At 43.4% G+C, this 15,678-nt stretch overlaps 1 protein-coding gene across 6 annotated transcripts in view; it reads left to right on the forward strand.

Annotated features, from left to right (window-relative positions):
- The first annotated feature begins 273 nt into the window (after positions 1-273).
- The window catches only part of MAP7D2 (MAP7 domain containing 2), a 90,983-nt gene continuing 75,578 nt past the window's right edge, over positions 274-15,678 (forward strand). For 4 of the 6 annotated variants that reach the window (XM_065858263.2, XM_065858272.2, XM_065858253.2 and 1 more), the window contains exon 1: positions 583-739. In XM_065858263.2, coding sequence (XP_065714335.1) covers positions 697-739 — 43 coding nt within the window. In that variant the 5' untranslated portion in view covers positions 583-696. Of the gene's footprint in view, positions 740-15,678 lie in introns of all 6 variants that reach the window. The other 2 variants (XM_065858236.2, XM_065858245.2) reach the window with 2 other exon arrangements.

Consider the following 15,678-nt stretch of genomic DNA (forward strand, 5'->3'; position numbering starts at 1 on the left):
AAAACAGTACTGCTGCCTCAGGGCCAGCCCGGGCTGAAGGGCCACCTGCAGCAGCTGTACAACGGGGACACGCTTGTGCCCTTCTCAGCGCCATCGATGCAACGAGGCAGCACGTGTTTGCAACCTCCTGGATGGAAAAAAACTGGAAAAACAGGCAGACAGCTCAGGAAAGCTGGAGGGCACGTTGTTTGGCTCTCTGGCACAAGCCGATTAAACGTGCCCGCTCACCGATGCTTCCCCTAAGGGAGCGCTGACCCACGGCGCAAGGTGACAGAGGGAGTGCAGTGGATCCGGCCTTCCCTGCCGCCAGGCCCGGCCCGGCCCGGCCCTCCCCGTCCCGCCGGTCGAGTGCCGCGCTCCCCGGCGCCGCTGCTGCCGGGCAGCGGGGGTTCAGCGGGGGCCCGGGTGGGGCGAGGCTCTACCAAGCGGCTACCAGCAGGATCCCCCTCCTCCCGGCCCTCCGCGGAGCGGGGCAGCGGCAGCACCTGGCTGCACGGGAGCCGCCCCCGCCCCGCGCAGGCGGCACCCCGCTGCCGTCGGCCTCTGTGCCCGGCCCCGTTCCCGCTCCTCCCCGCCCGCCGCGCCGTGTCAGGTGCCGCGGGGCAGGCAGTGCGCCTGTGCGGCGGCTGCTGGGCGCCGCGGAGCGAAGCCCCGGTAGCGGCAGCAGGACGCGGCGGTGGCCACCGGCCGAGGAAGATGGCGGAGCCGGGGGCTGCGCGCAGCTACCCGCGGGCGACAGGTAGGGGATGAGTCTGCGGCCCCGCAAGGTGTCGGAGGACAGCGGGTCACCCACCCGCTCGCCTCCCTCAGCTGCTCCCGGCGCCGTCCCGTCCTTTACCGCCCGGACCGGGGCGGCCGGAGCCCCAAGGGGCGGCAGGCGAGGGTCGCTCCCTTGCCTACCCGGCAGGTGTTGGCCGGCGCGGCGCTTAGGGAGGAGGGTCTGGCCGCCATCTCGGACCGGGCGCGTCGTGGGGCGCAGATGTGGGGCAGCCCGGACCCTACGGAGGGGTGAGGCGGGTTATGCCCGGCAGGAGGTGCCGGCACTGGGGGCAGCCGGCGGCTCCCGAGGGGATACAGAGCGGGTCTCGCCCGAGGCCCCCGGCGCGCCCCTTCCCCCGGTGCCGCCTTTGTGGTGCGGGAGGTGTTTGCCATGAGGTGGCTTTTGTGCGGCGGGTCGGGCTGGCCCGGCAGCCGCGTGTGCCGCCGCGGTTTCCCCGGCTGTCGGCGGTGCTGCCGGGGAGGGCGGCAGCTCGGTTTTGCCCAGAAGTGGAGAGCGAGGAGGGAACGATTAATAAACCTCATTTTCAGCGGTGCCCGGGCCTGCCTGTGCCGGTTGGCCAACACGGTCAGCAAACTGGTTGAGCTGGTATCGAGCGTGAACGCCTCACTCTGAGCCCTTATATAGCCGTGGCTCCTATTAAGGTCCCTCCTGGTTGCTTGGCAAACTTTTAATTTCCAGGGGCGAAGAGGGTGAGTGGCTGCTGCAGTGCGTGGAGTTGCATGTGGCATGGGCTCAAGTCCCTCAGCACCTGGAGATGTTAGGGCCAAGGCTGGTGGTCATGACCTTACCTCTGGGCCTCATGTGTAGGTGTTAGGGTGGGTCTGGCTGTTGTTTCTTCACATGACCTCTCCTTGGTTCCACGTATGGGATGAACGGTGATTAAGGAGTTAGGCAGCTGCTCATTATACTTTTACCTTAATTATCTGATATGCGGCTTTTGCTTTGTGGATGGCAAACTATCTAAACCCAGGGCGTAACAAGGGAATTAATTTGCCTCTTATCCTAAGCCACTGTAGTTTCTAAAACTAGCTTTACAATTGTTTTGGGAGATAAGGAAGTAGTATCCCAAATTTATGGAGTGGGAAGATGAATCTGAGTCTTTGAGTTCTCTGAGGTAATGCTGTGTGGGGAGCCAAGGAAGAGGCTGGGAACACCCGTGTTTGCTGTTCCTCATCTTCTTCCTGTGCTTGGCGGTCACAGCTCCCATGGTAAGCTCCTGGGATTGAGCAGTCAAGCACTTCTAGGTCTTGGGTCTCCATTTTTTCATGTTTCACATGGAAGAGAAGGGAGAAAAACAATTTATGCTCAGAATTTATATATTTTTTTCTTCCTTTCTAAAGCACAAGGAGACTTTACAGGTCATGGAAGCAGGGGCTGGCCACTTGGGAGGAATATAAGGCTGCTGTTAGAGGATGTAGGAAGGCAGCTAGGATAGCCAAGGCCTCCTTAGAATTACAGCTGGTGAAAGGGGTCAAGGACAGCAAAAAGAACTTTTTCAAATACATAGCAGATAAAACTAATCCCAGAGGCAATGTAGGCCCACTGATGAATGAGGTGGGTGCCCTGGTGGTGGAAGACACAGAGAAGGCAGAATTGCTGAATGCCTTCTTTGTCTCTGCCTACTCTGCTGGAGGCTGTCCTGGGGAACCCTGTACCCCTGAGACCCCGGATGAAGCCAGGTCAATGGAGGAGTTTGCTTTAGTCGATGAGGACTGGATTAGGGAGCAATTAAATAGTCTGGACATCCATAAATCCACGGGTCCAGATGGGATGCATCCGCGGGTGCTGAGGGAGCTGGCTGAAGTCATTGCTAGACCGCTCTCCATCATTTTTGCCAAGTCTTGGGAAACAGGAGAGGTGCCTGAGGATTGGAGGAAAGCAGATGTCACTCCAGTCTTCAAAAAGGGCAAGAGGGAGGACCCGGGTAATTATAGACCAGTCAGCCTCACCTCTGTCCCTGGGAAAGTAATGGAACAACTTATCCTTGGTATCATCTCAAGGCATATCAGGGATAAGAGAGTCATTAGGGGCAGTCAGCATGGCTTTACCAAGGGTAGGTCATGCTTGACCAACCTCATAGCCTTTTATGAGAATGTAACAAGGTGGATGGATGATGGCAGAGCGGTGGATGTGGTCTACTTTGACTTCAGTAAAGCCTTTGACACAGTCCTCACAGCTAAATTGAGGAGGTGTGGTCTAGACAATAGAGTAGTGAGGTGGGTTGCAAGCTGGCTTAAAGAGAGAAGCCAGAGAGTGGTGATCAATGGTGGAGAGTCCAGTTGGAGGCCAGTATCTAGTGGAGTGCCTCAGGGGTCAGTACTGGGACCAATGTTATTCAACATATTCATTAACGATTTGGACGAGGGAATTGAGTGTACCATCAGCAAGTTTGCTGATGACACTAAGCTGGGAGGAGTGGCTGACACGCCAGAAGGCTGTGCTGCCATCCAGCGGGACCTGGACAGACTGGAGAGTTGGGCGGGGAATAACCTGATGAAATTTAACAAGGGAAAGTGTAGAGTCCTGCATCTGGGCAGGAACAACCCCAGGTTCCATTATAGGTTGGGAAATTACATATTAGAGAGCAGTGTAGGGGAAGGGTACCTGGGGGTCCTGGTGTACAACAGGATGACCATGAGCCAGCACTGTGCCCTTGTGGCCAGGAAGACCAATGGCATCCTTGGGTGTATTACCAGGGGGGTGGTCAGTAGATCGAGAGAGGTTCTCCTTCCCCTCTACTCCGCCCTGGTCAGACCCCATCTGGAATATTGTGTCCAGTTCTGGGCCCCTCAGTTCCAGAAGGACAGGGAACTGCTGGAGAGGGTCCAGTGTAGGGCAACAAAGATGACGAAGGGAGTGGAGCACCTCCCTTATGAGGAAAGGCTGAGGGAGCTGGGTCTCTTTAGCTTGGAGAAGAGGAGACTGAGGGGTGACCTTATTCATGTTTATAAATATATAAAGGGTGAGTGCCATGAGAATGGAACCAGGCTCTTCTCAGTGGCAAACAATGATAGGACAAGGAGTAATGGGATCAAACTGGAATACAAGAGGTTCCACTTAAATTTGAGAAAAAACTTCTTCTCAGTGAGGGTGCCAGAGCACTGGAACAGGCTGCCCAGGGAGGTTGTGGTGTCTCCTTCCCTGGAGACATTCAAAGCCCGCCTGGACATGTTCCCGTGCGACCTCACCTTGGTGTTCCTGCTCCAGCAGGGGGATTGGACTAGATGATCTTTTGAGGTCCCTTCCAATCCCAAACATACTGTGATACTGTGATATTTACTTGCACTCTTCTTGGACTGTTTTCTTCTTGTGTTTTTCTACTTTACGCTTTCTAACTTCTGAGGCAAATGTTGCAGAAAAGCTTCAGTCATTAGGTAGACCAGGGCATCGTCTCTTTTTCACCCTGTATAAGACTGGGAATCCGTAGAAAAGGCAGCATGTTTTGTTAATTGAAGATGATATCAAATGGGTCATGTGTTGTAGGGCATGGACAAGTGTGGACAAATGTAATCACTTTTGGTCAATATCAGCATTTGAACACTAACGCCCAAGCACAGAAGCATAGAGTGCTGTTGGCTAAATCTGTTATTTATTTGAATTGGCTACTACAAGATAATGTGCAATGTGGTGTAAAAGATTGTTGGTATGTTTGTGGTATGTTTTGAAGACAGGAGTGTGGATAGGATTTGGATCTGTTGCAGCAGAGAATGAGACTTTGTTTTCCTTCTGGGATCAAATTTACTGATTTTGTAGCAAGCACAACAGCTACAAATGCAGGTCATTCACACAGATGTGGAACTGATGCTCTCTTGATTCACGTGTTTGTATGTACATCTTGATCCTGGAGTCCTTGTCTTGTTCACAGCCATAGGAAGAATCTTACCTCCCGGTCCCAAAGTAAAATGCTCTTTCCCAGTGTGTTACCCCCAGAAGAGGGGTGCTGCCTCAGCAACAGGTAGTGGCCTCAGCCCCTGTCTCCCTTCCTAAACTTTGTAGTTCTCTGGCAGCATCTGAGTTTTGGTCTCTAGGGTCCTCCAGTACTGAGGATTTTGCTAGGATGGCAGTGAAAGTGAGATGCCAGATCTAGCATGCCCATCACTTCAGACCCTCTGCACAGATCAAGTTGTAACAAACAAGCCTGCAGTAGGGGAAGATACTTGCATCTCTTGACTACTAGGAAAGATAATATTGTTTAGTGGTTTATCATTCTGCAAAAAGGAGCAAAATTCTGTAGCACAAGCAAATGATATTTGCAAAGTTCAAGTTTTTTCTCTTTGCCCAAAATCAAAGGTATGTGGTAAACATTAGAGATGTTACAGCCTGAGAAGACATTGCAGGAGTCTTTTTTTTCAGGGAGAGTGTTAGGTGATCAAAATGTAGGCGTTATTGCTGCTGCCATCTGTAGTAATGATAATGACTAAGTAGCATTTGAAGGACAAGTTGCTCAGTATTGAATCTCTCATCTTTCCTTTTGCTGCCTGGTGAAACTTGCTTAATGTATGTTCTGAGAGACTGAAATACTGAATGTCAGAGTTTTCAGAGCAAAATGTATTTCTTCTTCTTACGGAAAAGTTAATCAGCCCTAAAAGGATTTAAGGAAAAATTATGCATTGTGCCAGCTTAGACTGTATATCACAAAAACAATTTGTGTGAAAGAAATTAATGTGTTTATTTCTTTAAAAATACTGTGTGGGTTTTTCTTCTTGATAGCAGTGCTCTTCCAAACTGTATACTTTTTTTGGTACTGTGTTATTTTCTCACATATGGACATTCAAGTTTGTTCATCCCCAGGGTAATTCATGTGCTGCTTTTTATGCAATGTTACCATTTGCAAATATTTGGTTTCATTCAGAGCAGTTTAATACACTACATACTCTCAAGGTTATTGTTTTATTATTTAAAATATTGTAACTTCTGCCAGACTTTGCCTCTGTCCTTCCAAAAAAAAAGTCAAATCCCTTTCCAACTAAGTTTCATTAATTTCAGTGAAGAAAAATATCTTACCTTTGAATTTCAAGATTGTAGAAGTAAAGAAGGTATATTGCTTGAAATGCACGTTAGGAAAGTGAAACCTCAAAAAACTTGAGTATTCATAAGAAACTGTATAGCTGTCACCTTCATTTGCTTTGGTGGCTGGTGTATCTGTAGCAGTGGAAAGGCACCAGGGATGCTTTTTTAATATTAGCTAATTCTTTCTAGACATGCTAATTGAAGGAGCATATACATATTTAATGTAATGGAACTATATATCCTGCATGTTGATATTGTATGAAGATGTATGTAGTAATGGGTTTTTTTTTTTTTTGTCTCATGAATAAATAAAATACAATAATAACTTTCTTAGTTATTGGTCTTTTAATGTGCGCAGAACAAAACTGACAGGGGAAGTGCTTTTAAAATCCTATTCATATCTGTCACTCAGAAATGCATTTTAAAGCTACAGAAGTGTCAAGCGAGGCTTTTAATTCTGGACCCTTCAGGTGATTTAAAACAAACAAACAAACAAAAATCTTGTTTCCTTCTTGCATGTTTCACCTCTGCCAGAAGGTCCAAGTATCAGTATTGCAGAGTAGCTTGTTTGGCTTTTCTCTGTTCCGAGCATCTCGACCACTCTTCATGAAATCTGTTTTTTGCAACAGCTCTGACAGGGCATTGCAGTTTTCAGCCCTTCATTTACAACTGGTTCAAACAGTTATTCTCAGTTTAAATTATGTATCCACTTGTGTGTTGTGTTTGTTTTGGTGTGTGTGTGTTGTTTGTTTTTAAAGTATTTGTATGGAATTTTTATTAAAAAACTGGATCATACGAGGTGGGAAATACAGCTGATCAGGAAACTAAGGCAAATTATGGGAATGCATGCTACCTTGAGTAACAGCCAATTTGACTTGTCCTGGTTGCCATCTGACCCCTTTAATTGCTTCTCACAGTTGTTCTCAGCCTTGTAACTTCGGGGTTTGTGAGGTCTGTGTATCTTCTAGGTAGTGTTCAATATAGTTACCTTTCCAGTGATGTGTGTGTGACAGGTTATACTCAGCTCTCAGTGTACAGTGACTCAGGTCAGTAAGTATGTTAAATACACTTGTGTTACACACCCAAATTTAACTTTCCTGTGACTCTTTCCTACTGGCTGAGAGGGAATAATGTGCTTAAATAACGGAAAGAGTAGTCATGCTGTAACTCAGCCAAGGTTATTGCAGTGATTAAAAGCAAAGTTCTTGTCAGTACTGCAACAGATACTTTTGTTTTGTTTTTTAACCTGCACAGTTTATGACATTTAGATAGTTTCTGAGTTATTTTGTTGTAGTTGACTTGTGTTTGGTATTTCCATCATGGTTGAACACATCACCTCTGTATTTTTTGTGGTTGGAATTAGTGTATGTGTTAGTTTTCCCAAGCTCACGGAGTGAATTAGTCCTACTCAGGTTATTCTGTTGTCTACCTATCAACTTGATGAAAAAAAGTGACTTGAAATTTTAGCTAATCACGCAGGTATTTTACAGTATAGTGTTACCCTGGACTGACTTTAAATAGGATATTTAGAAATATCTTTCACTGTGTTTTATCTCCACAACGATGAATGATGATGATGATGTGTGGGGGTGTAAAGATAAGAGGTAAGTGGGATAGTAGAAATGTGTCTAACTATTTAAATGGAAAAAAAATAGACTCAAGATTATTGTTAAATTATGTAAAATCTATAACATCTACCAGACTTTGTCATCCAAATAATAGATTTTTTTTCTCTTCATTTGTATAATGAAACTGTCAAGATCCTAAAACTTTAGCACGTAACACTCTGCATGTGTGAATTTTGTAAGGATCTTGGTAAAGTACTTCTTGTTCCAGTTATAATAAGTAGTAATAAAAATGTTTCATATATTATAGAATTACTTCTGCTTTTGAATTGTTTTGTGTGTTCTGTGTATGTACATACATAATGTATCTACATTTCAGGCTTTCTGCATATGTAATGAGTTAATTATTTAACTTTGTTTTCTTCCTGTAACTCTTAAATGAATTATCCACAGGAGTTACACTTTACCTATTTAATATCTCTCTCCTCTGTGATATGAAGACTTGTGAAGAATGTCCTTGTTTTCATTTATTGTATTACTTGCATATATTATTTTTGCTTACTGAACGCCAGATCAAACCATGTGGAAATGTTTTGCCCTAAATTCTGAGGCATCACTTTCTCTCTTGCACTTGAATATCTGGACGTTTTTGCTGCTGCTTTCATGTGTTTGCATCTGTTTTCCTTTGATCAAGAGGAAGCTGATTGTTCTTGTGGTACTAAGGTGCTGCAGACAAATGTCTGCTGAGATTGATAAAGCATTTCCGTGATCTTCGCGTTAACATCAGTTATGCAGCAGGTAGACTCCTCTTTGCTTTTTTAGCAGCTCTTCAGTGAGAATGCCCAAAGCAGTGGTCACTAGAAGTATTCCTGATATTGGATGGGGTTTGCACAGTTGCCTTGTGGTAGCTGTTTGCTTAAAAGTAATTTTGCTTTAAACTGTTTGTTTCTCAGTGTGCCAAAGTTTGTTCTTTCACTGTGGTTTCATGTTGTTTTTCTTGGCATAAATAAAGGTGCCAGTAGCAAACTTCTCTTATTAATGTTTCACTTTTGTTAAATGAATTCCTTTAGAATATGGAAAGTGCAACTTTTTCTGTTCCAGCGTTATGCATATGTGCTTTTATTGATTGGGATAATTCAAAAAACATAGTGTTGGGCTGAATTTCTTGTAGTGATTTAACAGAAGAGGTTGTTTCCTGTGCATTACATAATATTTAGCTTTTTTTTGAACTCTCTTTTTCTGTTACAAGAGTAAATACATGTTTGGCGCAGTCTTGAATGTATAAGTCATTTTCCTGCTGTGCGAAAGATCTGGTAACTCTCCTTTTTCTGTGCTTCAAAGCTTTTGAAGTCAGCCCCTTCACTGATCATTACGTCTGTAGTTTTGTAAAGTCATTCCTGTGTGCTTGCATTTGCCTTCCAAGAGGTCCAGTCCACTTAATATGTATTAACTTGGTTTGATATAACGGATGTTGTAGGCTGGGGTGTATTTTGAGTTCGTTCTTTATGCCAGAGTGGGATGCCTGTTGTCCTCACATGCATAGTAATGCATCTGCTTGCACAAAAAGATAAATGGATTTTGTGCCCTGTAACCTTAACACCATCATGGATCCAACATTAAAAAAAAAAACATTTTGGAAGATAGTGTACGAAGCTTCCTAAATCTACTTCCCTTTGTTGAATAACTTCGCTTAGATAGATTTTTTTTTTTTTTAATTTCTTTTTGGTAGTGATTTTAATAAAATGAAGCTCTAGAATTTATCACTTCTACGTGAGGTTTTGATAGAGTGAAAGAGGATGCATTGAATAAAAATAGATGATACTGTGTACCAGTTTGTGGATGCCACTGCAAAAGCATCTAAAAAAATCTACAAGAAAACAGTAGTAACGCTAGCATATCTGATGGTTTTGTCTGTTTCAATGCCAGATGCTGTAGAATGCATTGTGGTTTTATTTCAATTGGGTAAAGATCCGGAGGTATGCTTTGCTTGCTTCCATCTGTAGGAATTATCAAATTACGTGTCTCGTGCCAAGCAGAAGCTAGCAGAGCTCTTCTTTATTTCAGCAAAACATTCATGCAAATACTTCTAGTTTGCAATTAATTTTGGTTGTAGGTGTGATGGAATACTGAAATTCTTAATGTGGCTTTCATCAAAAAAAGAAAGGTAGAAATTTTCCGAAGGCGGTGTGGCATGCCTGGGTTTGCTCACTGCAGCAGGAGTGCTGACAGGGTCCTCTCCTACTCCAGCCACGGAGACAGCATCACTGTGTTTTCACCTAAGCAGTAAATCAGTGACTGTTTGAAAAACACTACAGTCTGAACAAACTAGCCTCGATTATTTAGTTAGAATAAACTTAAAATATGTAATGATACTGTAAGTAAAATAAACTTCATTTTGAAAAAACTCCAGTCATATGAAACAAAAGTATTTTCTCATGCTGCTAAGCTGGCCATGTGGCAAGTTGCGTAAGAAAGGCCTCTCCTTTTGTCTCAGAAGGGAAAATAAGGCAATATGCAGTGTTTATCCACACATTGTTATTGTGATTTTATGTACTTTAAGTACAAGTTTCTAATTTCCCTTCCTTCAGGAGGATGGTATCAACTGACAATCTGTTTCAGCTGAACAGACAGACTGACCATGAAGAGGCAGGAGGAGATGCTGGTGATAGGGTGGCCTGATGGAGTGTGCTTGTCACCTGCTGAAAATAAACTCTTGCCACTGGCATTGGGTCCATTTTGGGAAGAGCTTTCCTTCTCCTGTTACTGGTGACTTGCTCTCCCCAGTCATTTTCATTCCCTCATTTGTGTTGTATGTGGCATCTGTGTGTGTGTTTGTACAGACCCACTCTGTGTCAGGAGAAAGACACCTCAGCGAGAGGGCTGGAAGCATGTTGCTGGGGCTCTTAAAATGCTGATAAAAAGTAAGCCTATTATGGCTTCCAAAATACATGATGGATGGGCTGTTCTCCTTTCCCTGTCCTAAAGGGAAGAGGGACTAGGACTTTAATTTTATCCTAAGTTTCTTGATTTTTAGTACTGTGCTTCAGCCACAGGGCATCTTTTCCCCATGCGCTTAATGGTCTATGAATAGATGTAAGTATTTGCATTATGTATCCTGGGTTTAGTAGTGCTGTGGTTATAAGTAAACATGGCAATTTTCAGCAGTCATGGGAAGTGGTTTATGGTGCAATGAAATAAGTGGGTAACCTTTCTTTGGCATAAACGGGTTTTTGATGAGGATGCTGGATTGCAGGGTTGTGGTCCCTAATGTGTTTCATGGCTCCTTGAGGCCAGTTTATGACACTGAGTAAAAAAGTTAGAGTGGTGCATAGGGGAGAGATTGTTTTGAGAAAGTATTCTGCAGACAGGTTGGAGTTTTGTGGCATTATCAAGTTACAGAACTGAAAGAAAAATCTGAAACAGAAGTAACTGCACAGATTATTTGAGACACAGATAATGGGAAGAGTTTGTCTTTCATAATACTTTTTATAATCTAAGGATAATTTTGCATATTCCTCCCCTACAGTATGTTTTCCCTGTTTCAGGTAGTTGTTTACCACCCCTCCCCCCCAGTTTTGTAATCTCTGTTCTTATACCATTGTCACTGTCTGTATCCAGTCTTCATTTAAGTCTCATACTGCCAAAGGGTGCCTTAAAAATAATAGGTAGCCTGTTTTTGAATCTTAATATTTTTAATCTGTGATGAAGTCACCCAAATGATGTGTGAATGGAGTTGAAAGTCATGTTACACAGTATGAGCGCATCTGCTTTCAAATCCAATTTTTGTCATTGGCTGGTCTGTTTGTAATGCTGGAGACAAAGTGAAGACTGTAAAGGAAGTCTTCGTGCAACCAAGGTTCCTTGTGATGAGTGGTCCCTAAAGCATAGTGACAAGCTCACAGGCCATGTAGCAACTCAAAAGGTCTTTAAAATAGCACAGTAACATTCTTGGAAGACGGCTGAATTTTCTGTTGATGTAAAACCCCTGCAATACATACATCATTTGTTACCTACTTGCTGATAATGGTGCACCTGTTGATAAACTGGCATCCTATTAAGTTAACTCTTGCATTTTTATAAGATGGCTTTTTATTTTTCTCTCTAATGGTATTTACTTCCTTCGTTCTAATCTGCTCACCCCTGCCAACAAGGTCATAAGGATGACCACTTCAGTCAGAGCAACAGTATCTCTTTCGCTGCTCTGTCTTCCCTGGTGCTCAGAAGAGGCATTGAAGGCAGGGTGTAAGATCACAGCAAGCATACAGTATGCTTCCATAAATTACAGTTCCAGAAGTTAGAGATTCATCTGACGAACTGGATAGATCTTCCATCAGATATATATACGTATTCCCATGCTTTAGCCTGTTCCTCACACTGACTTCGTAATTGCACTCAATGCAGTGATTCATTCTTGTACTCCAGCAGAGCTCACCCTGCTCCATTCAGCCTTGGGACCAGAGGGAGAGAAAAGCATGAGGCCAAGGAGGAGGCTGGACACATCAGATGGCAAGAATTGACCTTTCACTAGCCCACTGCAGTGGGAGCCCCAAGGGCTAAAGCAGTTCTTAAATTTTTCTTGTGGCAGCTGCAAGGGAGGCAAGGAGACCAGTAAGAGGAAAAAGGTGGAAAAGAAAATGCATTCCATGCTATTTAACCTCTGCTTCAGGCGTTACTGTTCAGAAATGAAGAATCACCATATCAAAGCGCTCTTTGAAAATCAAAGGTAAAAAAACCAAACTGGCTGAGGACATGTTTTCCTAGTCTTCACAGCAGCTATTGGTTAACATGTGTTGCAGTATGATACACTTCCTTAAGTTATAGACTCAGAGAAGTAAAGGGACAGAAGTCCTCAGATGGTTTTCTCATGTCTATTTTGTACTAAAATGAATCCAGATATCTCCTGGTGATGCACGCACCTTGAGAAACTCTGGTCACAACTCCTATGGTATAAGGTAGCGTTTGGAAGATGTAATTTTTGTATTGTGGCCTTCAATCCCAATGGCCAAGAACTGCTGGAGCTGATTCTGAGAAGCAGCATTTCAAGCTGATTATATTGTACAGTTCTTAATAGAATTTGACATCTGAGAAGTGCCAAGAAAGAAAACCAGTAAAGGAATACGGAATAACTTTTCAGCAGCTAAAAGCTAGCTTTAACTCCGAATAAATATGAATGCATTCATCACCCCCCTTTTTTGTTTCTAGCTATATAATCTAGTCCGTTGCTTTGTGCCTTGCTAGAATAAATGAAATTTCTTTTTCTTAAGTGTCATTCAGTAAAATGGTGGTTTCAGCATTGTCTGGCAGATGCTGAGTACTCTTTTTAGGGAACAGTGAAATAAATACATATATTTATTTAGAGGTAGAGCTTGAGCAACAGCCATTGAGTATACTCTTTGGGGTCTTTGGTAATTGAATTTGATGTAGTTTACACAAACTTGTTAGGGCTGATGGTGCCGGATTTGTAGAGAGAGAACCTCTTTCAGTGTGCATCAGCTAGCACTGCTTAAATAAGAGGGTGCATGATTTGACTCCTGGTTCTGGATTTACCCAAGCACATTATACTGAAATAATCTGCCCCGAGTCTTCAAGTGTTTCATCAGGCACAAGAATCTCTTCAACTTCTGGTGGTAGCTTTCTCCTTTTACTTCAAAAATATTCAGTGCATCAGGAAAGAGGTACTAAAAGCAAAGACAAAAATATTTTTCTCTTACGTTAGTCTTTTTGCCTATGGACAGAAACAATACCAAAATGTTTGCTTGCTTGTTTGGGAGAACTTAATTTCAAATACCGTTTGTGTTCTTATGTAAGAAGTTTGGATGCAGAATTTTCTGTGGATATTATTTTTATTGGTAGCATTAATCCTTCCCAGTGAGGTAGAGAAGGTGGGTATAGTTGTCTGTTTGTGACAATATATCTGTAATTTTCTTTGTCCCATTGCCTGCTACCCAAGATCTATTCCTCTTGTTGCTGTCAGTTCAGGCATAAAGGAAGGCCATCCATCCTTCTAATGTGCATGTAGAACTGCTCGTCCTTTTCCCAGGCTTTCCTCTACACACGCAGGAGGAGATGGGACTTCTGCTGTGACTCTGACTCCTCCTCTTCCCTTCCAAAATATTTACTGGCTTCTATTACTTAAGCCAACTCAACCTACTCATCCCTCTCTTCTTTTTACTTGCTGTGGGTAGGCAGGATTCTCAAGCCCTGACTTGATATCTTTTGATTTTTATCTGTGTGTGAAACAAAATTCTACAAGAGTGCAGGATTCCTGTGCAAGTGCTGACTTTCAACCTGGGTGCGTAGTGATACGACATTCTGTGTTGAGCAGAACTACTTTTTGTTGTCGCTATCAAACAAAAGCCTTTTCTTGTATAGGTGTGTCCTGGACTTTGACCTGACCACAGTTGGTCTGTGTCTAATCAGTCCTGGCAAGGAGCTCCATAGTCAGCTGCCTTCAGCTGCGAATGCTCTTTCCTCTGCATCTGATGAACGTACCTTTCCAGTGAGGCCAGGTTTGTGGCCAGATATCCTCTTTTTATTGGACCAACCAATCATAGTCCAAACAAGCAAGCCTTCTTGCCCATCAATCTGGAGAGGGATTAACTGTGTCATGGTTCATGGCGTATGGCAGTGGAGAGAAGAAAAAGAGAAGTGGATGCAGGAGCCTTGAGGCTCCCTGGGCAGCAGCAGCAAGTTCCTGCTCTTACAGAGGCCTGGGATGGTGTAGCCCAGCCTTTTATATTGGGCAGGGGATACAGCAGCTGTGATCTTCATTTTGCTATAGGTGTACAGCAGTGTGGCAGCTGCTGCTCAAGGTGGTTCTGGTCAGCTCGGTACAGATTCTAGATAAGCGCTAATTGAGGGAGAGGATAAAAGGTCAGATGTCTAATTTACTTCAAAAAGTATTCCAGTATGGTTCCTGGATTTGCAGGCTGAGTGTTGCTATTACATTCCAAGAAGTATTCATTCAATGAAGTTAAGAAAAACCTCTCGGGATATAGAACAAAGTGTGGAATAAACAACTGCTGCTGTTCTAGTATTGCCATTGATGTGGTTTAGTTTTTTGTGCTTGTGTCCGAAACTACTGCAATTCTTGTTTATTTTCCCCTAATGCAGCAAACCTAATTAGTAGGTTAATCAATTTAAGTTGTAATGATGGAATTCCAAATTAGCTAAGGAAAGTAAAACTGGTGGGGGAAGAAAAAAAGGCTTTTTGACATATCTTTCTTGTCAGTATGTTTTGATTCAGAATGCATACTTTCCTGGTAATTAAAAGTAACTAAACTAAGAGAGAATCACTGACATGTACCATCATGTGCAGTTTTCAGATTTCTTGTAAATGCAACTAGAATATTTTTAATGCACTTTCTTGCAGTATTGCTAAATATTTATAAATTTCTAAGTTCAGTAAGTACATTTAAGTAGGCAAGGCTCTTGCTTTATGTACAGCAGTTGATTTATTACTTAGATTTTTCACTTGATTGCACTGTATAGTGCATGAAGAGATAGATGACACTGCTGGTTAGCTTCATGAAAAATATGATATGGTCTCCACTTTCCTTGCTTTGAGAGCTTCCTTTGTCAAGGAAAAATGTCAGATGCAAGCTTGCTGCCTTCCTGGAAGAAGTAAAAATGTCAGCCATAACACTGTTGGCAAGTGTTGGATTTTTTGTTCTGAATGTGGTGGGATTTATGGCATCAGACTGTGGGCACATCTGGAGCTAAACTGCAGCCAGCAAGTGTGTTGCTGTGGCTCTTTTTGCCTGAGGTCTGCACATAGGGACCCTGCTGGTGAAGGCTTCTACGATTTATTTAGTAGAAGGGTATTGAACAGTGTCAAGTGTACTGTATCACTAAAGCAGTAGCAGCTTTCCTGTTTTTCTGCAAGACTTTTATGGAGGATTTTACGATTAGGAGAGAGTAGAAGATATCCTGCTGCCACCTACAGCATCATCAAATATCACATCTATTCCAAGCACCTGTGTGTTGTCCTTCAGTGTTTCCGCATGTAAGTTGCTAAGCTAGGTAGGGATATGCAGTAGTTACCCAAAAAAAACCATACTTTTACGTAGCTGAGTTTTGCTTCTCATCAGGAGCTGTAACTCAGAGCCTGACATGCCCAAGGGCAAATTTTTTCAGCACATTTGAAGGCCAGGGATTATATGAGGCCATGTAAAATTGCTTGGTTTCAGATTTAAGAGGTTTCAAATCATTATAAAACTCTTCTTGATATTTAGCCTTGTTTTGGTCCTCTTGACAAAAAGTTCGCAGCACAACGTCAGTAAAGGGGGAAAAAAATCAAGGTCCTGTTTTGAGTGTTGTGTA

This window comes from Patagioenas fasciata, chromosome 1 (genome assembly GCF_037038585.1).
Source record: "Patagioenas fasciata isolate bPatFas1 chromosome 1, bPatFas1.hap1, whole genome shotgun sequence".
Lineage (NCBI taxonomy): Eukaryota > Metazoa > Chordata > Aves > Columbiformes > Columbidae > Patagioenas > Patagioenas fasciata.